Here is a 25,009-nt window from a genome sequence, read left to right on the forward strand (position 1 = left end):
AAGTAATTTATTAGCTGATGTTAGAACTCTGAGTGGGCAGAAGTGATGTTTAGATTAGTGTGATCTTGGTTTGCACTGTTGTACTTGGTTGCTGCTGTAACTTCTATAGTAATTTCTTAATATTTACTTCTGCACAGTATTTGTCTCTGGAACTCTCCAACCAATTGCAAATATTAGTTTAGCCCCATACCCTTCTTGTGAGTGAAAGGGGAGACGTTATCCCTGTTTTTTCACATGAAGAATATTTTAAAACAGGGAATGATTTACATTTTCAAGTGTCTTCCAATATTGAGTACATCAGTACAGAGCTATATTTACTAGGTTTGTGACATGTGGAAGCTTTCAGAAAGTTTGGGCACCAGCGTTTTCTTCTGAGCTGTAAAGAAAGTCAGTGGTAGAGCCAGAATCAAAGCTACTGCTTTTAACTGATAGAGTTAACGCGAGTCGCTGTCCATGCTGCTTCTGCTGGCAGAGGCTGTAGATCATTCAGGCTTTTGCAGCTCATAATAAGAAATAGTTGTTAGTCTGGAGATATAACATCAACACTGAATTTTTTGTTGTTGTTGTTGGATACAATATATGTAAAAATTTTGGATGAGATTCAGAAAGTTTTTAGGCTCCTAAGTCCTTTTTAAGTTCCTACCTCTCTACTGAACTTAATGAGAGGTAAAAGCCTAACACTTCTTGAATTCAAGCTTTAATAGTAAATTTTAATGATATCTTAGAGGACAGCAGCATAACTAAGGCATATATTTTCTGATTTTGAATTGCATTTGTATTATGTATTTTTCTTTAACATGGATTGAATAAATATAAACCTGTTTGTTCTTTCAGGAGTGCATTAGAGCCTTAGGCCGAAATAAACCTCATACACCATTCAGAGCAAGTAAACTTACTCAGGTGCTAAGAGATTCATTCATAGGAGAAAACTCCCGTACCTGTATGGTAAGTTTGTTTAGTTAACTGTATGTTTTAACAATTACAAACAGAAAAGAAGCTGGAAATTTAGGATCTTATGTTTAGAACTGGTCACTTGCTACTGGCAATGTGTTAGACTTAAGTTTATACGTTAACTGACACGATATTTGGAGTGAGTCTTTCAGCAGAGACATTTCAGATAACTTGCTCCCTTCTCACTTTTTATTGGCCTTTCTTATTGCTTGTTCTAGTTTTCTAGCTAGGCACCTAGCTAGAAGCACTTCTAGCTTGAGGGTTTGTTTGTTTCTTTCTTTCTTTTTAATAATGTCTTAATTATATTGTTGAATCAGAATTTTGGAAAAGGTGGTGTAGACTGGAAGTATAGTGGTGAGTTATGATCTTTAAATGACAAAGGCAAATTTAGAATTGGTATCAAAGGCATCAGAATATGCTCTAGGCTGTTGAGGGGAGAAGTAGTTGGGATAGATGGGATGCATAGTTGTGTACTGTATAAATGTGCATTTGCATCAATCTGAAAAACAGAATTCTTCTGTCAAATGGTGGAAAGGACAGATAAAAGCACAGATGTCCAGTGGTTTTATTTGTCCATCCTTAACGTTTCTCCTTATGGAAATGCAAACTCTCTGCAGTGGACACCGACTGTTAGGCTTGTTTGCTGTGGTGGGTTGACCTTGGCTGGCCGCCAGGTGCCCACCAAGCTGCTCTATCACTCCCCTCCTCAGCAGGACAGGGGAGAGAAAATAAGACGGGGTATAACTTGTGGGTCAAGATAAAGGCAGTTTAGTAAAGCAAAAGCAAAGGCCATGCGCGGAAGCAAAGGAAAACAAAAGATTTATTCTCTACTTCCCATCAGCAGGCAATGTCCAGACACTTCCTGGGAAGTAGGGCTTCAGTATGCGTAGCGGTTGCTCCAGAAGACAAATGCCTTAATAACGAATGCCCCCCCTCCTTCTCCTTTCTCTTAGCTTTTATTGCTGAGCATGAGGTCATATGGTATGGAATATCCCTTTGGTCAGTTTGGGTCAGCTGTCCTGGCTATGTCCTCTCCCAATCTCTTGCCCACCCCCAGCCTACTGGCCTTTGGGGGTGAGGGGGGATGTTGGAGAGACAGCCTTGATGCTGTGGGAGCACTGCTCAGCAGTAGCCAAAACACTGGTGTGTTATCAACACCTTTCTAGCTACCAATACAAAGCACAGCACTATGAGGGCTGCTATGGGGAAAGTTAACTCCATCCCAGCCAGACCCAATACATTTGTGTTGGTTACTTTTCACAGGCTCCTTGGAATTAGTCTAGAGGCCACAGAAGTCTGCAGACCACAACATGAAAACCATGGTGTTAGGGCAGCCTAGTCTTCTCTTTAGATGTTAGGTACGGTTCTAATTTGAAAATGGTGGTAAAATAGCATTTTTGATTAATCTTTTATTCTTCTTCAGTTTTCTAATGAAAACACAGGATTGTTTTCTTTCCACTGAGACATAACTTCATAAATCCTATTCAGGATCAGAAAGCTAAACTGTGCATCTCTAGCCAATGTAACCACACTGCTGAAGAAGGTTTGGAAAGTTAGCCTGTTGGGAATTGCTCTCTGTACATAGAAGGATTAACATTTGTGAATGTTTCATGAAGTTCTCACCATCACCCTTACCACTCCCTAAAGTGCTAACAAGCTGTCTTCATTTTGGTGAAGCTTTTTTATTTAATTATTACTCTTCTCATAGAGTTGACGTAACATTTTTTCCTGTTTAAATGTATGAGAATGCCATTGAGAATAATCCATGATCTATGGGTAAAGCTTCTGATAAAGCTTGCATTCCTTCCTTTTATATTCAGTATAGTTCTAAATTAAGGAAAAAATCCCCTCTGAAAGTGAGTGGAAATATGCTTGAATTATTTTTTATTTTCTCATTCATATAACTACAGTCACTTTATAATTAAGAATAAGAAAACCCTTTCATGATGAGATACTGCTTTCAAACTCACTCTTCCTGTTACTTTTTCATGTAGTTCCTCAGTACTAGGACCATTTGTGACATTCTGGTTTTAGTGTTTGTTTACATGTAATTTTTATCAAGAATTTAATCAGCAATGTTTTTTCTTAAGATACTGATGTGGGAAGAAGAGCACTTGGGTGGTTATGACTTACTCTGAATTATAGTTGAAAGGAAGGAGGGAAAGAAAAGAAACCTACAGTGCATCTTTACGATTGTTTGAATTGAGCTCTCACATTTGCAGCACTTGTTCCTGCAATAACTAGATGGATGCAGAAAAAAGCTGCCTGCCTAGAGATCTGACAGGTCTCTGAACAGCGTATATTGAATTGAGGGAGGTGTGGGAGATACCTTAGCCTAGAATTACCTCCAGTCCTCCCCAGTTCCCTGGAAAGAGGAGAGGAGATTTGCACTCCAGTGGCCAAGTGGTGAGAAGAGTGGATAATGATCTGCAGCTTTACCACTCTTCTGGGTCTTCCTTTGCCTCTTTTATCAAGAAAATGTATTCAACCTTCCAGTGTGGTATTTGCATTTGGCTCTTTGGCAGGGTGTGTCTGGTTTGTAAGCATGTTCATGTTTAGGTTTTTTATCATACACTGGCAAAATTTTACTGATGAAATATACAGGGAAAGAAAAGGGCAAGTCATTATGGTTTATAATAGCTAAAGTTGAACAGTATTTTATTAAAAGAGTACTTATCCTGCAGGTACACTGACTGCTTGTTTGCAGCACAGCCATGTAATTAACTGTGGTGCTTCGAACTTCTAAAAATTAATGCAAAAATAGTTTAATAATGAGTAGTTTCATTTCAGGTTTCTGCAGTTGACTGTAGGGATCACTTCTATGTTCTCTAGAAGAGTGTCTACTTTATGTGAAGTAAATTAAAGCATAGAACTTTTTAGGTACAGTACTGTTATAACAAGGTAATATGTAGATAATGATAGCATTTCCTCCCAAATATTTTAGCCTGTTACAGGCAAAATAAATTAAAGAGACTGCAACATAGAAGTATTATTCAATTGGAGAATATTATTTATTGAACATGTAAGATAATTCATCAAAATTTGTCCTCTTTTAAGGTGCTGGTTTTGCTTGTCAGTGAGGAGGCATTTATTGTAAAAGGATTCCTCAACAATACAAAGATTTGATCCAATGTTCTAATGTGCTATTAGAGAGTAAGACATTTTGCAAATATGTGATACTTTTTAATATGGAAAGCATATAAAATGATGTAGTAAAAACTTGTGATTTTAACTTTCTGAGAGATTCTTGAAATGTCCTGGTATAAAATACCTACTGGGCTTTTTCCACTTCATTTCTGATATACTAATCTTTAAATGGGATGTTTGAGTCAAATTTCTTTTGGTAATTTCTACACTTAATTTTTATTTGACTTTTCCTTTTATCATTTACGGAATTTCTTGTTGCAATTTTAAAAGTTACATCTTTAGGGATGGAGCATCTTGTCTGTATATAAGGTTAAAATATGATTTGGAAACTTATTCTTTTCAAATTTCAAAAAAATTTCAAAAAATTATTTTGAAAATAACTTCCCTGTGGACAGTTATGACTAGGATCTGCATCGTTCTAAAGAAATCCAGAGACATACAGTCAGCATAAATAGGTTTTTTTGAACTTTATTAGTTGTTGCAATTTTAATGAAGTTCTTGTCCTTAAATAGTTTCAAAACCCATTTCATAGAATCGTAGAATCATTTAGGTTGGAAAAGACCCTTAAGATCATCCAGTCCAACCGTTAACACTACCAAGTCCACCACTAAACCATGTCCCTAAGCGCCATGCCTACACGTCTTTTAAATACCTCCAGGGATGGTGAGTCAGCCACTTCCCTGGGAAGCCTGTTCCATTGCTTGACAACCCTTTCAGTGAAGAAATTTTTCATAATATCCAATCTAAACCTCCCTTGGCACAACTTGAGGCCATTTCCTCTCGTCCTATCACTTGGTACTTGGGAAAAGAGACCAACACCCACCTCGCTACAACCTCCTTTCAGGTAGTTGTAGAGAGTGATAAGGTCTCCCTTCAGCCTCCTCTTCTCCAGGCTAAACAACCCCAGTTCCCTCAGCCATTCCTCATAAGACTTGTTCCCAGACCCTTCACCAGCTTCGTTGCTCTTCTTTGGATGTGCTCCAGCACCTCAATATCTTTCTTGTAGTGAGGGGCCCAAAACTGAACCCAGTATTTCAAGTTGTTTTTGAAGAGTTACATAGTAGGATAATATATCATAATTTGAAATTTGCAAGGTAGCTACATAGAATAGTCTCATTTTGTAACCAGTACTGCATCTTTGACGTGCTGCATCCTTGACATGCTGCAGTCATAGCTGAAGTGCCAGACTCTCCAGGGGGGGAGTAGGAACTTGGTGACTTCAATGTCCTAAAAGGGCCATTGATCCCACTGTGATGGCTTATAAGCAATGTAGACACATTCAAAATAGGAAGAATGCTAATTACAGGTCTTAAGGATATTCCTGTCCATAAATAGTGCTGCTTTTTCCATCCTCATTTGGAATTATGAATGAGGAAGCGAGTGACGGAGAGGTCGGAGTCCTCCTGTCCTGCCTGGACTGGACTTGTTGAGGCATGAGACATATGATGTAGTGCACGTTTCTGTTCAACAGACTGAGTCTTATGCATGGGTTCTTGTGCCCTGAAGGGGGTATTGACATGGCTGACAGCACCTACAGTGGCACTTCCCTATAGCAGCTGTACCTTATATGCTTCAGAAAGTTGGAGCAGTCCCCTGGCGTTATGACAGTTGCCGTGTGTGGTGTAGTCTGAACGTTAAACTGATGGAAGAGATGCGTGCACCTTTCACGTTAAATGACTTTGGAAGGATTTTAGGAACTTGTAGGTTTTTTTTAATTAGCACCCAGAATGCTTTATAGAGAGACATGCAATCATATGATCTTTTTAAATCTACACTTGTTGTTTTCATTAGTAACTGATGTGTACCAGTATTAGAGGTTTAAACTTAAGTCTATGTGGTAGCAGGCTCTTTAGACTTTCTAACCCCCTCCCACCGCATATTTTTCCTTTCTCCTCAGTAGGAGAAATTCCTCTCAGGATGACTACCTGTGCTTTGTACAGTAATGTCAGCAGCAGGATGAAAGACAAGACCAGGATTATCTAATCTTCATCAGTTTCGGTCTTCTGATGCTATGCTGCCAGAAAAAATGTTAGTGTGTAGGATCATAGAGGTGTTTGTCCTGGGTAGTGCCTTTATGGCTCTCCCGAAAGGAGCACAGATGAAAAAATTGGATTACTGAGAGAAGCTAGGACAAATAATGATGCCACTGTTGCCTGATCACAGTTATTATTTTTGCTGAGTGCTGAAAAGAAGGTGAGATCTTCAGGGTATTTTATTTAACTGGAAAAGGAAAGACTTATAGATTCCAGATATGTTTGATAATAAGTTAGCTATCAAGTATTATTTACAGATAATTCTGAACGTCCAGTTCAGAAAAAAAAATATAAATCTTTACTTAGGAAAATAGTTAAACGCATGCTTATCTTTAATATTATTAAGTACAGTTTTGGACTGTGGCCAAAACAGATCTCTCAAATAAGCATAGAGTCTGCCTGAATGGAGAACAGCCTACAAAGATATATATCTCGCAGGAGCAGGCTGTCCCCATGTGCCGCAAGAAGAACGGGCGGGGAAGACAACCGGCCTGGCTGAGCAGGGAGCTCTGGCTGGGACTCAGGAAAAAAAGGAGAGTTTATCACTTGTGGACGAAGGGGCAGGCAACTCAAGAAGAGTACAGGGATCTTGTTAGTTCATGCAGGGAGGAAATTAGAAAGGCAAAAGCCCAGCTAGAACTCAACCTGGCCACTGTCGTGAGAGACAACAAAAAATGTTTTTACAAGTATATTAATGACAAAAAGAGAGCCAAGGAGAATCTGCATCCTTTATTGGATGCGGGGGGGGGGGGGGGGGGAACATTGCCACCGAGGACAAGGATAAGACTGAGGTACTTAACGCCTTCTTTGCCTCAGTCTTTAATAGTCAGAGCAGTTATCCTCAGGGTACTCAGCCCCCTGAGCTGGAAGACAGGGACAGCGAGCAGAATAAACCCCCCATAATCCCAGAGGAAGCAGTTAACGACCTGCTACGCCACCTGGACGCTCACAAGTCTATGGGGCCAGATGGGATCCACCCGAGGGTACTGAGGGAGCTGGCGGAGGAGCTTGCCAAGCCACTCTCCATCATTTACCAGCAGTCCTGGTTAACAGGGGAGGTCCTGGACGACTGGAGGCTCGCCAATGTGACGCCCATCTACAAGAAGGGCCGGAAGGAGGATCCGGGGAACTACAGGCCTGTCAGCCTGACCTCGGTGCCAGGGAAGATCATGGAGCAGTTCGTCTTGAGGGCACTCACAAGGCATGTCTGGGACAACCAGGGGATCAGGCCCAGCCAGCACAGGTTCATGGAAGGCAGGTCCTGCTTGACCAACCTGATCTCCTTCTATGACCAGGTGACCCGCCTAGTGGATGAGGGAAAGGCTGTGGATGTGGTCTACCTGGACTTCAGTAAAGCCTTTGACACTGTCTCCTACAGCATTCTCCTAGAGAAGCTGGCGGCTCACGGCTTAGACAAGTGTACTCTTCTCTGGGTAAAAAACTGGCTGGACGGCCGAGCCCAGAGAGTTGTGGTGAATGGAGTTAAATCCAGTTGGCGGCCGGTCATGAGCGGTGTTCCCCAGGGCTCAGTTTTGGGGCCGGTCCTGTTCAATATCTTTATCAGTGATCTGGATGAGGGGATTGAATGCTCCCTCAGTAAGTTTGCAGACGACACCAAGTTGGGTGGGAGTGTTGATCTGCTTGAGGGTAGGAAGGCTCTGCAGAGGGACCTGGACAGGCTGGATCGATGGGCCGAGGCCAGCTGTATGAGGTTCAACAAGGCCAAGTGCTGGGTCCTGCACTTGGGCCACAACAACCCCATGCAACACTACAGGCTTGGGGAAGAGTGGCTGGAAAGCTGCCCAGAGGAAAAGGACCTGGGGGTGCTGGTTGACAGCCGGCTGAACATGAGCCGGCAGTGTGCCCGGGTGGCCAAGAAGGCCAATGGCATCCTGGCCTGTATCAGAAATAGTGTGGCCAGCAGGAGTAGGGAGGTGATCGTGCCCCTGTACTCGGCACTGGTGAGGCCGCACCTCGAATACAGTGTTCCGTTTTGGGCCCCTCACTACAAGAAGGACATTGAGGTGCTGGAGCGTGTCCAGAGAAGGGCAACGAAGCTGGTGAAGGGCCTGGAGCACAAGTCTTATGAGGAGCGGCTGAGGGAACTGGGACTGTTTAGTCTGGAGAAGAGGAGGCTGAGGGGAGACCTCATCGCTCTCTACAACTACCTGAAAGGAGGTTGTAGCGAGGTGGGTGTCAGTCTCTTCTGCCAAGTACCTAGCGATAGGACGAGAGGAAATGGCCTCAAGTTGCGCCAAGGGAGGTTTAGATTGGACATTGGGAAAAATTTCTTTACTGAAAGAATAGTCAGGCCTTGGAACAGGCTGCCCAGGGAAGTGGTGGAGTCACCATCCCTGGAAGTATTTAAAAGACATGTAGATGAGGCGCTTAGGGACATGGTTTAGTGGGCATGGTGGTGTTGGGTTGACGGTTGGACTGGATGATCTTAGAGGTCTTTTCCAACCTTAATGATTCTATGATTCTATATAAAAATAATCTGGTAATTGATTGCAGGATACATTAGACTTACTTTCTACTGAGTTGCATATTTCCCTTTTTGAGGAGTCTTATTTTTTCAAGTAGAGTTTTGCGTTTAGTTATTATGTTAGGAAGACTGTGAGATGGGGGAAATTGACTGAAATTTCTATGAATTCTTAATGTTTCAGGTATGGTTGAAAAAGTTAAATTGAAGCTTTGACTTGACATCTCTCTTCTTGAGATGTCATTGTATTAGGACAGCTGTACATAGTAAACAGTTTTTGTAGAGCATCTCAAATGAAAGTGGAGATAAAAAAAAAAGTTAATTTGAATTCATCTACCCTTTCATCTGTACAAAGCAATTTATTAATGCGTGGCTTGTTTTCTCCAGATCGCTACAATTTCTCCGGGGATGGCATCATGTGAAAACACTCTAAATACGTTGAGATACGCAAATAGGTATGGAAAATGTTATTGCTTATAGCTATACTGGCTGTAGATCACTGATGTTTGGAATACTGTTTTTCCAATATGTATAATTATTTTAACTACTTGAATAATTTTAGCGTACTTGCATTTCTTAATAAGATTAAAACCAAAATACTGATTACTGATTCAGGCTCACATTTAATTTAATTTGTCACTTTTTACAACCATTACAAGAGAATCAATAGAAACTGTATTTAAGCCATTTTCCAGAGATGGATATAGTGTGGATTGCAAGGAATGTGGGAGATGCCCCTATTAGTTTTGCCCCTGCTCTGGAGGCATCACCTCTTGCATTAGGGTTAGTCGGTTTTCATGATGATTTCCTGGGGTGTTAGCTGAAATACCTTTCTGCAATGTGATTTTTCATCCCCTTGGTGGAATTGCATTCAGTTGCCAGCCTGTTTCTTTTGTATATATAATATATCATATCATATCATATCATATCATATATATATATCTATCTCAACTAGTTTATTCTTATGAAAATTCTGCAGTTGCTGTGGCCCAAATTTTATACTTCCCAACTTCAGGCAAATATCTGAGACCCCTAAGTAAAGAGTCAGTTAATCCAACAGTGACGTTATAATCAGTGTAGAGAAATTAGCGCCTCCAGGGGCTGATGCAGCACCTCTGAGACCTGTACTGCTCTCTGAAAGTGTTCGTCTCTTCAGTGAGTGTGAAAGGAGCCTTCCCCAGATGCAGTTCTCCTTAGTTTAATGTCTGTGGAGATGGAGTCCTGCATGTGCCTGCAGTCAGACCTGCGACCCAGAGACCCACCCCCCGCTTTGCTGCAAAGAACAAAGGAGGCAAACAAGCTTCTTTGCCATCAGAAAGCCTGGTTTTGCCAGAAGAGGCTACCACCTAGTGGCCTGCTTGCCCCGGTGAAAGATAGGGCAGAACCACGTCTGCTCCTGCTTGGCTGGGCACCCTCTCCCCAGCCAGTCGCTAACTGGGCACAAAGGGCTGCTAGGGAAGCTTACCACCCGCTCCTCTCGGTATCCGAATGTCTGTGTTTGGATCAAGGGAGTTAGTAGCAAATCTGCCTGGCTCGGACCAGTCTATGTGATTTCCTTCCTGGTGAGAAGGGGGCATCTACTCCCCTGCTTACAGTAACATAACGAAGGACGTTGCACATTCATCAAGACTCATTGGATCTTTCTATCCCTTATAGAATACACATTGCTGAAGTGACTCCAGAAAAAGACACTGCAAAACAAATTAAATATCTATTTCTAGTATACTAAATCATTGTGCTGAAACTGTTTCTTCCCCTTGGTGTTAATTTTGTATGTTGTTATGGAGTAAATGCCTATCACTGTAAAGTTGCTTCATGTGTTTTGTGTAGTATTTTAATTTTTTCTGGCAATATATCATTTTCATAGTACAAATAGTTTTTAGGTGCTGAACACCAGTGTCTGAGCAGTGTAAGACAGGGGGCAGTATAGAATTTAAAGTATTATAGTGTTTTGATATGTTAAAAGGAACAGTTTAATGGAATATTGAACATAGAGCAAATTTTATTAACTGCACGAACTGAAATCTGGAATTACTCTTCTGAAAACATTGCTATTATAGTCTCCTGCAAATTAGCAGCACTGGTTTTGTTCAATTTTGTTAGTGATCTGTAACTCTGTTTGCAGAAGGTTTAAATACGTTGACACTCTAACTTGTGTTTTAATATAAAAATAATTTTATTGTTAAACTGTTAAAGAGGAATGCTAAACAAAGAGTTGTCATTTTAACTGTGTTTATGAGAACATTTTCTTTTAATTTGCCACTGTATTTTGCTGCTGCAGAGTAAAGGAATTTGGAATTAGTCCTTCGGACATTCCCTTCTCACAGGGTAGTGGCAGTCGCTCTGATCTCTCTCCTTCCTATGAGTATGACGACTTTTCTCCTTCAATCACCAGGTCTACTTCATTCTATACATGGAATCTTTATTTTTAAGATTTCTTTTTGGCAATGTAATTTTACAGACCAACCTTTCATTAGTCCCCTTGCCTTGAGACACATATACTTTGTTTTTATTTTGTTTGGCAGGTGATGGTTCTGCATGATCTGCAATCATCTTCCCACCATTTTGTTCACCCTCCTTAAACATCCACACTCTGTATCCAGGCTTGCTAGTTTCCTTTATACATTTAAAAAAAAATGGTGATGTCACCTTTGTACATTTAGTGGACCAAATCTGACAAGTCTGTGTTTAGGGTAATTTGAATATGTCTAATTAAAAAAGAAAATAATTTTAATACATATATATTTTTAAAACTTTTCATCACTCCAAAGATGAACGAAATACAGTTTCCATTGTAGTAAATATGTGCTACTTGAAAAAAAAAAATTCCCCTTAAAAATGAAGAATTTGTTCTAAAACTTGCTATACTTGCAGACTTTGATGTTTCTGTTTCATAAATGTTCTTTTAAATGGGCTTTTTTTGGACAGAATCATTATCAATCTTTTAAACTATTTTCATGCTGCAAGAGCCTAACATTTTAATAAGATATTTTTGCCTTTGAAATTATTTTAATTAAAGGATCTATTCATTCTCTGGGATACTTGGTTGCAAATTATTATTTTCTTCAGAATTCTTGGTGGATTTGCTTATAACAACTAGTGGGGTACTGATTGACTAATTTTTTTGAAGCACAATTGTGTGCACAGAAAAAGAAAGATGGTCAGGTTTAGGGTGCTGAATGAACTTTTCTTTCAAATATTATTCATTGTTAAAGAGTTAATATTGAGGGTTTGGAGATTTTTGCCCTCTTAACAATGAGTAGTAAGATTTCAATGAAAAAATGCCTCTTGCTAGAAGATGGACTGTAATCCACCTGCAAGTAGTTGAAATTCAATGGTCCATGCTTTTTAGGAGTTGGACTAACATCTTTTGGTCACTGAAAGTACATTAAATTTGTGAAGCTTACATCATCATCCTTATAAAATGAATTCAATTGCGCATAAACCCATAGAGCTTTATTTTTGGTTGTGACTCTTTTGCACAGGAAGTTACTAATTTACAAATTAAATATTTTCTGATTGTAGGGTGAAGGAGCTGATGGTTGATCCTAGTGCTGCAGGAGATATCCGTCCTATTATACACCATGCTCCAAATCAGATTGATGACTTAGAGACACAGTGGGGTGTGGGGAGCTCTCCTCAGAGAGATGATCTCAAACTGCTTTGTGAACAAAATGTGAGTGTTTTACAGCATTACATGGAAAGAGATGATGATAAATACAGTGGCAGAACAAATCCAGAGCAATGTGTATTTATAGCCTGTTAGCAATATCATTAAGTAGATACAGCATGCCCCTTCACCTTTTCACTTTATGGTATTACGTTCATTCCCATACACAAAAAAAAAAAGGTTCCTTGAAGGGTGAGAGGAGAATGTTTTACTTTTCTTTATCTTCCTTGCTGATTAGGGCTTTTAATGTCTAGGCAGGGTCTGCTCTAGGCTCTCGCGTTTTTTTAGTGTGCATTTTTTCCAGTATAGCTTCATCTCTTATTAGGTAGTTAGAAGTAGCCTGGGAAATGCATCCATTTTATTTAACACTCCTGTGGTTTTGACCGTTACTTTCCCTGCATGCAACACCTGTTTCAAGCGAGTTTGCCTTTCTCTGTGTTTAGAAATCTGGCTACCCATCATTCCTCTTCCCAACATCCTGATTTTCATGGAGTGAAACCCCAGAGCAATGTTTGGGAGAGAGCCACATCATGTTCCCAGGATGTGTCCCTGGGCTGCATGAGTGGAGAGCTGGGACTGAGAAGCATCTTCTAAAGGGCATTTTTCCCTCACTGCTGATTATCAGCTCTAGTCCTGGTTCCTTAAATGTTCAACAGGGATTAAAACTTGGTTTGTGAAAATGCTGATGAAAGACAGAAAAGAAAAATCCTTACTACCCTAACTTATTTTTCTCAAGACTCTCTGCCTTCTCAAACACCTCTTCATGGTGTTTGCTGTATTTCTCATTTTAGTAACTGGCTCTTCTTCCAGTACTTTACTTTATTTTATAAGAACATGCTAGTGATTCCTAGAGCTTCCCACTGGACAGTCCTTCCAGCCAGATATCCTTTCATATCATACTTTTTCGTTGTTCATGTGGAATTCAATTAAGCTTTACAATGTGTTTTTTAAAAGATTTTAAAGGCATGGTATAAGGAACCATACTGTCTTGCTAAAACATTAATTGCAGCCTATCTAGCGCTTTCTCCTTTGATTGTTAACTATTTATGTCTAAGGAAGTCCTGTTTGTCCCAGTTTGTAAATCCATGTTGTGCATTCTTCTAATGTATTAATCACTACATACTTTTTAGATTTTTCACTTTACATTTATTCCACTTTTTTTTTCCAAAGGACTAATTTAATTTTGATTTCCTGAAATGTATTGAATGTAATTGCTGTTCTGTTTTTTGAAAATTGTCGTCTGTCTATTGCGGTATGCACAACAAAAAGTCCTGATGGAAAACGAGTTTTCTGTAGGTGTTAAAACCTACTAGAAATTAGTATTCTTCCCTTGTGACTTCCTCCTCCCACTACTTTAACTTGTTTTTTTTTTCATGTGGAATATTCTGTTTTCCAGTATTCACTAGGATTAGTGGCTGGAAATTTTTAATGAATATGAATTAAATTTAACTCTGTGAACATTTTGAATTTATTGCCCTCTCCACTCATTTCTGGAGATTTTCTTGTTAGAAGTATTAAGTTCTATTTTTGACAGGTTCTGCTTTCTGCATATTTCTTTTCATGTTCTGTGATGAGATGGATCACATTCAATATATTTCTTGTAGCCACAGTTCTTTCCAGACTAACAAGCTTAACTATTGTTTTTAGGAAGAGGAAGTTTCTCCACAGTTGTTTACTTTCCATGAAGCTGTGTCACAAATGGTAGAAATGGAAGAGCAAGTAGTAGAAGACCACAGGGCTGTCTTCCAGGTAAAAGATGGAGCTCTACTTTGTTTTATCCTAATCCAGGAATTCAGGTTTTCCCAATGAAAGTGCATACTCTTGAAGATGTAGGATATCATCTGGTCATTCCGCTGCTGTCAGAGATTTCTAAATTGTTTTATTACGCTAAGCCCATTGTAGCAAACAAATAGGAACAGATGTTTAGATCCCGTAACCATTAATCTTTGTCCCCATGATGAAAGAGAAGCATATTTTTCTACCATCCCAGAAATTTAGTAAAATTTTCCTTTTCTTCTCAACAAACATTCCTAAATAGACTGCGTTCATCGTAAGAAAAGTTGCTATTTTCTTTTTACTATTTTAACTATTTACGATATTTTCTGTGTTAGTGCTTTTCCAGCATTAGTGACTGTTTTTTCTAGTTGCAGGGAGCTTACTCAGATTGGCCTTGAAATTTTCAATTTCACTGTCTAATCTATGCCAATATTCCTATGCCAAAGCTGGCAATTAATAGTAATGTCTCTATATAGTAACGTCTCTATCAGCACCATTTCTGTTTGGTCATCTCCCTCTAAGATACTGCGATACTCCCTCCAAGTATCTCCTCTAAATATCCTTCTGTGACATCTTCCTCTGAGATACTGAGATCCAGAAGAAACAAATATATTTCTAACTGCCTGTTTGCTTCCTTTTTACAGATACATAAAGGTTTTCACTTGCTATTAGTCAGGGTCTTTGGAAGGAATACTGCCCATACAGTGTAATGCTGGTCAGTGCCACGGAGCCTTTTACATTCACAAAATAAATTGTAATAATAAGTATGAGTTACTAGTTTTCAGAAGGAAATGTGAGTTGCTTCTGTTCATAACCTTAGAGTCTTTAGGCAGGCTGTCCATTTGGCGCATCTGCTGCAAGAAAACAGCAAAACATTAAACCTGTAGGGAATACACACGTCTCCTCAATTTAGGTATCTAACTTAATGGAACATTGATGTGTGTTCATGTAATACAGTAGGATGCTAAATAACATATTTTACAACAGATGTAGAGATTTAGTTATTATGAAACATTAGCCCTGAAGTAAAACATGCAGAAGTGTGAAAGTCTTATGCCATATGCCATAGCTGTGTCCTAATGCTTGCGACTTCTGGAGAGACAAGCTGCATTAGTTTAACATGTTACTGCCTCTGTGTGTCCATCTGGCCTTATGCTGGAGATTACTGCTCCTCACAGCAGTCATTAGAAGGAAATGTGTCTGAGCCTCAGCTCCCTTCGTTCACAGCATGGCTTGTTAGTTTATGCCGTGGGTGGAGATGGGCTGCACCAATACAAAATCTACAAGCTGTAACACGCAGAAGTTGTCTTCTGTCAGCTTTCTCCTGGAAGCTGTTGATTCTGGGATACAAAGCATCCTATCTGAAAAAAAATGTCTAAAATAGATCAACTGAATGAATCATGCTCTAGAGGTGTTGGTCTTCCTTTGTTTCTTGGATATATGAGTTTACATTAGATGAGATGAATCCTATCCCAATGAGAGCTCCATCTGTCCTGAAAGCCAACAAAACATACATAGGGTTTGGACTATGCTTTCAATATTACTTGGACTACTGAGCACAGAGGGAAAGACTTAATTTTAGTATTTCAGGCCCAGCATGCCTAGAACTGTCAGCTGCTTTCTTTTTTTTTAAATCAAAGTATTTCCAATGGGATCAGTTCTCCTGATCACAGCTTTGCATGGTTCTGTAAGCTTTAAGCTCCTGGTTGCATTCTTCTTTGCTGCAAGACTTTTTTCTTTTTTTCCCCCCTCTTTTTTTTTTTAAATTCGGAGTGCAAAGATGCTTAAGAGCTGCTTTAACCAACTTTTACAGTACTCTTATCTGTCTGGGGAGTTAGCTCATGCAATAGAGAGCTTAAAATAGCTCTTCTTTTATACAGCTTCTCTCAAAACTGGTTTTGAGTATGGACAGAATTATCTTGGCTCCTTGACTGTAGTAATGACACTGTGATTATAGTCAGTGGCAACCAGCCCATACTTAAAATTGAAGCCTGGCTTCAAAGTTTGATACCTGCCTAAGGGGACATAACCATGACATAAAGTTCTGAGTTTCTTAGCTTTACAACCACCTAATGTTCTGAATTTGAAGAGAACTGGGGTAGCTAGGGTTTATCTGTTGCTGATATGACCATCGGAGTTAAGAAACTATGTAGAAAACATACAATTTTGCTGAATTAGGAATAAGGATTCATTTTAGGATTGAAATCTGTTATAGTGAGGTGACTAGACAGTAAAAGTGTGGTCATCTTGAGAAAAGGAGTAAGTAATTCAGCTCTTTGTCTTGAAACTTGTCTTGAAACTTTGCTAATGTATTTAGTTAGGTTTTTTTTAACTTTTATCTAGGAATCTATTAGATGGCTGGAAGATGAAAAAGCTCTTCTTGAGATGACAGAAGAAGTAGACTATGATGTGGATTCTTACGCTACCCAACTTGAAGCAATTCTAGAGCAAAAAATTGGTATTCTGACCGAACTTAGAGGTAGATTGCTTTTAATCACTTTTGTGTGCATTTTCATATGCCATGGAGACTTGCAGTAATAATGAGGAGGAAAAAAAAGAGTGTGGTTATGTTTTGGGGTCTTTTTTCACCTTATGCTGTCCTGTAATGTTCTGTGGAAAGAACATTTATTCTGCTGCCTAAGAACAAGCTCACATCTGTGTTCAGTTCATCCTAGTTTAACGGAAAAGTCTCTGCTTTACCTCCAGGAAATATAAACTTGATCCTGCAACTTTTTTTGGTTTTTTTCCCCTTTGTTCTAAAACAATAAAGGAAGGAAAAAGAAAATCCAAAAGAACTGTATGAAAAAAGAAGGTAATGCAATGAGGAAAAAGTAGTAGGAACTCCCAGTTCCTGCTGTATTGCACTCTGTAGTGTAGCAGGGAGCCTGCTGTTGTTTTTCAGTCTGTGCTTAAGAGTGGCATCAAGCTCTGACTAGCTTGGCTGTTAGCCTACTTTTTTCCTCAGCAGCCTTTCTGTCGAAATTTTGTCAGCCTCTCTTTGTTGAAAAACAAACTGCAGATAATTCTTAGTTCCCAATATTGACTCTTCCACTTGTCTTCTAAAATCAGCTTGTCAACTTGGTACCTCATGGAGATGAATTTTTCATTTTAGTTTCTGTATCTATTTGGATTCTAGCAGACATGCTATACTGGTAAACATTCAAGGGTGGTTTTTTTTTAATTGATCTGTGTTAGAAAACTCCTTATAAGATAAAAATCTTACTTTTTACTCAGTCTGAGTATCTGCTGTAAGTTAGAAGAATACATCAAGCAAATTGAATGTGGCCTGCTTGCCTTGTAAGCATGTATTGGAACCAATATACTTTAGCAAAGAATTAGATGTACATTCCTTAGCTTCTTATGGATGATGGCTTCCTCTTCCGGAAAAGGCAATTTGAGACACAAGCAGTGAAAAAACAGTTTAGGTGACTCCCTTTTCTTCCAAAACTTATTAGATACTGCTTTTGAAACAAGATACTGGAGGTAAAGGATATCTAAGAGATCCTTGCATCTTTACAGGCAGCATGATACATGTATAGCTTTACAGAAGGGAAGAATTGTTAAGTCAAAGATTCTTTCTCCCAGTAACTTCTGTGTTATGCTCATGGCACATAATGGTCACTGAATATTTCAGCTTTTATTCCTGACACTTTGGGACTGATTTTTTTATGCTATCATTTTGGTTTCCTTCTTCCCATTCTTGGGCATATTACTGAGGAATGGGGAGGGGGGCGAGGAATAGAAATATGAAAGGATGACATACTTCCTTTCTCAGGTTTCTCCCATTCTTGTGCTAGTTATGATGAAAGAAATGAATGATGCATTTAACTATTTACTTCCAAAATTTAATCACAAATGCTTTTCACATTCATAGAAAAGTTGTCCCGCACAACATCCTTGTCTCTAAAATGGAGAGACATGGATTTGACGGGTGGACCACTCAGTGGATAAGGAATTGGCTGGATGGTCGCACTCAAAGAGTTGCGGTCAATGGCTCAATGTCCGGGTGGAGACCAGTGACGAGTGGTGTCCCTCGGGGGTCCGTATTGGGACCAGTATTATTTAACATCTTTGTCGGGGATATGGACAGTGGGATTGAGTGCACCCTCAGCAAGTTTGCGGATGACACCAAGCTGAGTGGTGTGGTTGATACTCCAGAGGGAAGGGATGCCATCCAGAGGGACCTGGACAGGCTAGAGAGGTGGGCCCGTGCGAACCTCATGAGGTTCAACAAGGCCAAGTGCAAGGTCCTGCACCTGGGTCGGGGCAATCCCAAACATGGACACAGGCTGGGCGATGAGTGGATTAAGAGCAGCCCTGCGGAGAAGGACTTGGGGATACCGGTGGATTAAAAATTTGGACATGAGCTGGCAACGTGTGCTCGCAGCCCAGAAAGCCAATCGCATCCTGGGCTGCATCAGAAGAAGTGTGGCTAGCAGGTCGAGGGAGGTGATTCTGCCCCTCTACTCTGCTCTCGTGAGACCCCACCTGGAGTACTGCGTCCAGCTCTGGGGCCCCCAGCATAAGAAAGACATGGACCTGCTTGACCTGGTCCAGAGGAGGGCCACAAAGATGATCAGGGGGCTGGAGCACCTCCCCTATGAGGACAGGCTGAGAGAGTTGGGGTTGTTTAGCCTAGAGAAGAGAAGGCTCCGGGGAGACCTTATAGCGGCCTTCCAGTACTTAAAGGGGGCCTACAGGAAAGATGGGGAGGGACTCTTTATCAGGGAGTGTAGAGATAGGACAAGGGGTAACAGTTTTAAACTGAAAGAGGGTAGATTTAGATTAGATATTAGGAAGAAATTCTTTACTGTGAGGGTGGTGAGGCACTGGAACAGGTTGCCCAGAGAAGTTGTGGATGCCCCCTCCCTGGAAGCGTTCAAGGCCAGGTTGGATGGGGCTTTGAGCAACCTGGTCTAGTGGAAGGTGTCCCTGCCCATGGCAGGGAGGTTGGAAATAGATGAACTTTAAGGTCCCTTCCAACCCAAACCATTCTATGATTCTATGAAAAATTGGGGGGGAGTAGAATTTTCTCTGCCTGGTTTTAGAATGTACAAAAGTGACTGATTGTACACTAAATACAATTTTGTATGCGTCTAAGGATGATTTGGAAGCTGCTGGGAAGGAAAAGGAAGTATGCGGTGTGTATCTCCCTATACTCTGTAAGTTAGAAGCAGAATTTAAGTGTGAACAGGTTACATGCTGGGAATAGAATAGAATAGAATAGTTGCAGTTGGAAGGGACCTACAATGATCATCTAATCCAACTGCCTGACCACTTCAGGGCTGACCAAAAGTTAAAGCATGTTAGTAAGGGCATTGTCAAGATGCCTCTTAAACACTGACAGGCTTGGGGCATCGACCACCTCTCTAGGAAGCCTCTTCCAGTGTTTGACCACCCTCTCGTTAAAGAAATGCTTCCTAATGTCAAGTCTGAACCTTCCCTGGTGCAGCTTTGAACCATTCCCATGTGTCCTGTCACTGGATACCAGGCAGAAGAGATCAGCACCTCCCTCTCCACTTCCCCTCCTCAGGAAGCTGCAGAGAGCAATGAGGTTGCCCCTCAGCCTCCTTTTCTCCAAACTAGAGAACCCCAAAGTCCTTAGCCACTCCTTATAGGACATGCCTTCCAGCCCTTTCACCAGCTTTGTTGTCCTCCTCTGGACGCATTCAAGGACCTGAACATCCTTCTTAAATTGTGGGGCCCAGAACTGCACGCAGTACTCAAGGTGAGGCCGCACCAACACTGAATACAGCGGGATAATCACCTCTTTTGACCGGCTGGTTGTGCTGTGTTTGATGCACCCCAGGATGCAGTTTGCCCTCTTGGCTGCCAGGGCACACTGCTGACTCCTATTGAGCCTGCTGTCAACCAGCACCCCCAGATCCCTTTCTGCAGGGCTGCTCTCCAGCCACTCCTCTCCCAATTTATACTTGTGCCCGGTGTTACTCCGTCCCAGGTGCAGAATCCGGCATTTGGACTTGTTAAATTTCATGCCATTGATGACTGCCCAATGCTCCAGTCTATCTAGATCCCTCTGCAAGGCCTCTTGTCCCTCAAGAGAGTCAACAGCACCTCCCAGTTTGGTATCATCAGCAAAATTGCTAAGGGTGCATTCAACTCCTGCATCCAGATCATTGATAAATATATTGAACAGAACTTGCCCTAGAATTGAGCCCTGAGGAACACCACCGCTGGTGACCGGTCACCAGCCAGATGTAGCCCCATTCACTACAACCCTTTGAGCCCTGCCATTCAGCCAGTTCTTCACCCAGTGCACCATGTACCTGCTCCTCATCTCTCCGTGCTGGGGAAGATTATGGAGCAGATCATCTTGAGTGCCATCACACGGCACGTACGGGACAACCAGGTGATCGGGCCCAGTCAGCATGGGTTTATGAAAGGCAGGTCCTGCTTGACTAACCTGATCTCCTTCTATGACTAGGTGACCCGCCTAGTGGATGAGGGAAAGGCTGTGGATGTTGTTTACCTGGACTTTAGTAAAGCCTTTGACGCCATTTCCCACAGCACTCTCCTGGAGAAACTGGCTGCTCACGATTTGGATGGGTGTACTCCTTGCTGGGTAAAAAACTGGCTGGATGGCCGGGCCCAAAGAATGGTGGTGAATGGAGTTAAACCCAGTTGGTGGCCGGTCACAAGTGGTGTTCCCCAGGGCTCAGTTTTGGGGCCAGTTCTGTTCAATATCTTTATCAATGATCTGGATGAGGGGATCAAGTGCACCCTCAGTAAGTTTGCTGAGTGTTGATCTGCTGGAGGGTAGGAAGGCTCTGCAGAGGGACCTGGACAGGCTGGATCGATGGGCCGAGGCCAGCTGTATGAGGTTCAACAAGGCCAAGGGCTGGGTCCTGCACTTGGGTCACAACAAGCCCATGCAATGCTGCAGGCTTGGGGAAGAGTGGCTGGAAAGCTGCCCAGAGGAAAAGGACCTGGGGGTGCTGATTGACAGCCGGCTGAACATGAGCCGGCAGTGTGCCCGGGTGGCCAAGAAGGCCAATGGCATCCTGGCCTGTATCAAATAGTGTGGCCAGCAGGAGTAGGGAGGTGATTGTGCCCCTGTACTCGGCACTGGTGAGGCCGCACCTCGAATACTGTGTTCCGTTTTGGGCCCCTCACTACAAGAAGGACATTGAGGTGCTGGAGCGTGTCCAGAGAAGGGCAACGAAGCTGGTGAAGGGCCTGGAGCACAAGTCTTATGAGGAGTGGCTGAGGGAACTGGGGTTGTTTAGCCTGGAGAAGAGGAGGCTGAGGGGAGACCTTATCGCTCTCTACAACTACCTGAAAGGAGGTTGTAGCGAGGTGGGTGTCGGTCTCTTTTCCCAAGTACCAAGTGATGGCACGAGAGGAAATGGCCTCAAGTTGTGCCAAGGGAGGTTTAGATTGGATATTAGGAAAAATGTCTTCACTGAAAGGGTTGTCAATCATTGGAACAGGCTGCCCAGGGAAGTGGTTGAGTCACCATCCCTGGAGGTATTTAAAAGACGTGTAGATGTGGTGCTTAGGGACATGGTTTAGTGGTGGACTTGGTAGTGTTAGGTTAACAGTTGGACTTGATGATCTTTAGGGTCTTTTCCAACCTAAATGATTCTATGATTCTGTTCCGTGATCTCGCAGTTGGACAACTTGTCTAGAAGGATGCTGTGAGGGACAGTATCAAAAGCCTTACTAAAATCCAGAAAAACTACATCCACCACCTTCCCTTCATCCACTAGGCAGGTGACCTTATCATAGAAGGATATTGTCGTGGTTTAACCGAAACAGATATCAAATTAGTTAAACAGTACTTTCCCTTTGTGAACCTGTGTTGACTGTGCCTGATGATTTCATTGTCCTTGAAATGCCTTTCAATAGCACCCAGTATGATCTTCTCCATAATTTTTCCAGGAACTGAGGTTAGACTAACAGGTCTGTAGTTCCCTGGGTCTTCCCTCACACCTTTCTTGTAAATTGGAATAACATTGGCTAGCTTCCAGTCAGCAGGGACCTCCCCAGACTCCCAAGACCTTTGGTAGAGGATCGAGAGGGGTCCTGCCGTAACATCCGCTAGCTCCTTCAGTACTCTGGGATGAATCCCATCAGGCCCCATGGACTTGTGAACATTCAGCTGATACAGCTGGTCCCTTACAATTTCAGTGTCCACAAATGGAAAGTCACTGTTCCCACACTCGTGGTCCTCTGACTCAGGGGACCGGGCAGCCCAAGGTCTATCAGTATTCTTAAAGACTGAGGCAAAAAAAGCATTGAATGCCTCCGCTTTTTCTTCATCCCTATTAGTCAGATGACCATCTTCAACAAGTATCGGTCCAATGTTTTCTTTGGACCTCCTTTTGCTATTAATGTACTTAAAAAAGCCCTTCTTGTTGTCTGACACAACACTGGCCAGTTTCAACTCTAATTGAGCTTTGGCCTTTTGTGTCTTCTCCCTGCATATATGAACCACAGCTCTGTAATCTTCCTGCGAAGCCTGACCTTGCTTCCAGAGATTGTACAATTTCTTTTTCCTCTTGAGCTGCACAATGCAATTGTGCAGTTTCCAAACCTATCCTGCCTAGAGACACAGGTAGCATCTAAGGCAGCACTAAGTTGCTAAGCAACTTGTTTGTATGGTGAGTATTGAATTTAAGCTTATCTCAGTCCTCTTGTAGTTTGTAGCGTCAGCTATTTTTGTGGAGGAAAGTTCTTTGTTGTGCATTAGGGCCAGGATGTGGAGCATCAGTACTTAGTTTCAAGATCTGTGTTGAGCACACTCACATCAGTACTCATTCTCTCTTTTTCATTAAAGATAAAGTGAAATCTTTCCGGGCAGCTCTACAAGAGGAGGAACAGGCCAGTAAACAGATCAACCCGAAAAGACCACGTGCCCTTTGAAATGGGCCTTTGCTGCTAAAGGAATCCATGAACCCGTACTGCTGTAGCACACATTTGTTACAAAACCCAGTGGCCGTAAGAACTCAACTACTTGAAAGTGTAAAAACATTAGAAATGTTTGTGGAAATGTCCTGTTTCTTATTCACCTGAATGACATTTTCAGTTTTGTGTGAAATGTTCCTATGATGTCTACAAAATGCTTCTAGACCAGACAGTATAACCATGCAGGGTTCAGATCTGTGAAGCACTTTGTTTAAAATATTTCATTTATTCAAATTGTGAATTTTATGTTTGGAAATATTTGCCATGTTTTTAATAATGAAGTAAAACTGTGGCCATTAAAAAGTCACAGTATTTCCTTTTAACTATGTTCAGTTTTGTTACAAAGACCAGCTGTGCAGTTTTAAATTGTGTTTGCGTGCATGCATACCTCACTAGAGGTTTTATATAACTTATCTTCTACAGACAGCTGTGCTTACCTCTTCCCATTCTGTGCCTTCATGAAGGCTACTTAACCCTAAACATCCTCTTTCTGAAGCACAGCCTTAATAAACAACATTCCTTATTTGTCGATATAAATTACTTTTAGTGTTTGTACATTTTTAATGTGTTTTGAGACTTTTTTTTTTTTGGTGGCTAGTGCATTTCACAGCATGTGCCATATCCTTTGAACAGGAACTGCAAGAGCTGTTAGAGTGGACAAACAGCTGGACATTCCCTCCTCCTTGTAAAAAATCTGGAATCTAGATTTATTTGAATACCATAAAGAATAGTTATATAATTCTAACATTTTCTCTGTAATAAAAAAACCACAACAAAACCCCCAAAAATATAAATTAGTTGATGTATAATAAAGGATAATGTTTAAGTACTGAGGAGAGTTGTATCTTAGGATAATGCAAATATACAGTATGTGGTATGGTGTGATAATGCTGTCAGAATAAAGGTACGATCTGACCTCTGCATATGGATAGGCTAACTGTCAAAATTCAGGGATCCGGTTAAAGAAATACATATTGGCCTTTCACATATTGTTAAAATTTGGCTTTTGATGCATGACAAGCTTACATGTACATTAACTGTAGTTTGCAGGTAGTTTAAGTAACTCTGATGCTTTAAAAAAAAGTAGCTAATACCTATTTTTCCCTTTGTACAGTGCCAGCAGCTGAAAAGTGAGGTGAAATTGCATCATTTGAGGATTTGCACAATACCTCTACCTAGCGCTAATAGAAATCCCATAAGTACCTGAATTCTCACAAATGGCGCCATGTGTATCAGCACTTTTTAGGTGGTGGCACTCAAGTTATTTTTGCAAGTCAGTATCCAAAAAAGATTGATCTTTCATGTAAGAACTTCTTGTCAAATGAAGAACTGTAGTCCTCTCTAGGAGTTCTCCCTGTTTCCAGGAGTTCATATCAGCAGACTTTCCCTTGGAACTGTTTAAAAATTACTTTTATAATACAAACCTGATTATGCCAGGCCTGGAGGGAAATAAAGGGAAGGCAATGAAAAGAGAGTTAAATGAGCCAGGAATTCTCTTAGTGTTTAATATTTGTATCTCCCATAGGAAGGTAGGCTATGGGAAGCTCTTGTCGCATCATGGTTCAAAATAAAGAAAATCCTCCTGTGTGTAAACATGAAAACTGAAACAACAATGTAGATTTTACATACTGTGTTTAATAAATTAAGATATTAAATGAATTACAGCTGAGAATTTACTTCTATGAAAGTTCTGTTCTGCTTTGGGAAGGGTTTCATTTTGTAAACACATCTGAGTTACACTTTTCAAAAGGCCTCTGATTTCAGAATTAATGTTTACTTCTGGAACTAACTATTCTGTACAAATTTGTCATATAGGAAGAAGTTCCCCAGAGGACTGTCCTGACAAGTTTTGCAACAGGTCTTAAAAGAAACATCACACATCTTTCTGAACATTTAAGAATGTCTTCCATCACAGTTAAAAGAAAAAAAAAATAGAAGGCAGCAGCTTTTGTTAGTAGGCAATAGTACAGGTTATTGTATAATACCAGAGGGTTTCTTTGAAGTTGCTCTAGAGAAATCTTA

General features: G+C 41.0%; 1 protein-coding gene across 1 annotated transcript in view; it reads left to right on the forward strand.

The window, feature by feature from the left end:
• Positions 1-23,275, forward strand: part of LOC142075120 (kinesin-like protein KIF2A) — a 79,584-nt gene extending 56,309 nt beyond the window's left edge. The window contains exons 15-20 of the mRNA XM_075136147.1: positions 835-945; positions 9,001-9,068; positions 12,139-12,289; positions 13,931-14,032; positions 16,403-16,538; positions 22,860-23,275. Of these exons, the coding sequence (XP_074992248.1) occupies positions 835-945; positions 9,001-9,068; positions 12,139-12,289; positions 13,931-14,032; positions 16,403-16,538; positions 22,860-22,945 (654 nt within the window). The 3' untranslated portion in view covers positions 22,946-23,275. The remainder of the gene's footprint in view (positions 1-834; positions 946-9,000; positions 9,069-12,138; positions 12,290-13,930; positions 14,033-16,402; positions 16,539-22,859) is intronic.
• The last annotated feature ends 1,734 nt before the right edge of the window (positions 23,276-25,009 follow it).

The sequence above is a fragment of the Calonectris borealis genome, chromosome W (assembly GCF_964195595.1).
Source record: "Calonectris borealis chromosome W, bCalBor7.hap1.2, whole genome shotgun sequence".
Classification (NCBI taxonomy): Eukaryota; Metazoa; Chordata; class Aves; order Procellariiformes; family Procellariidae; genus Calonectris; species Calonectris borealis.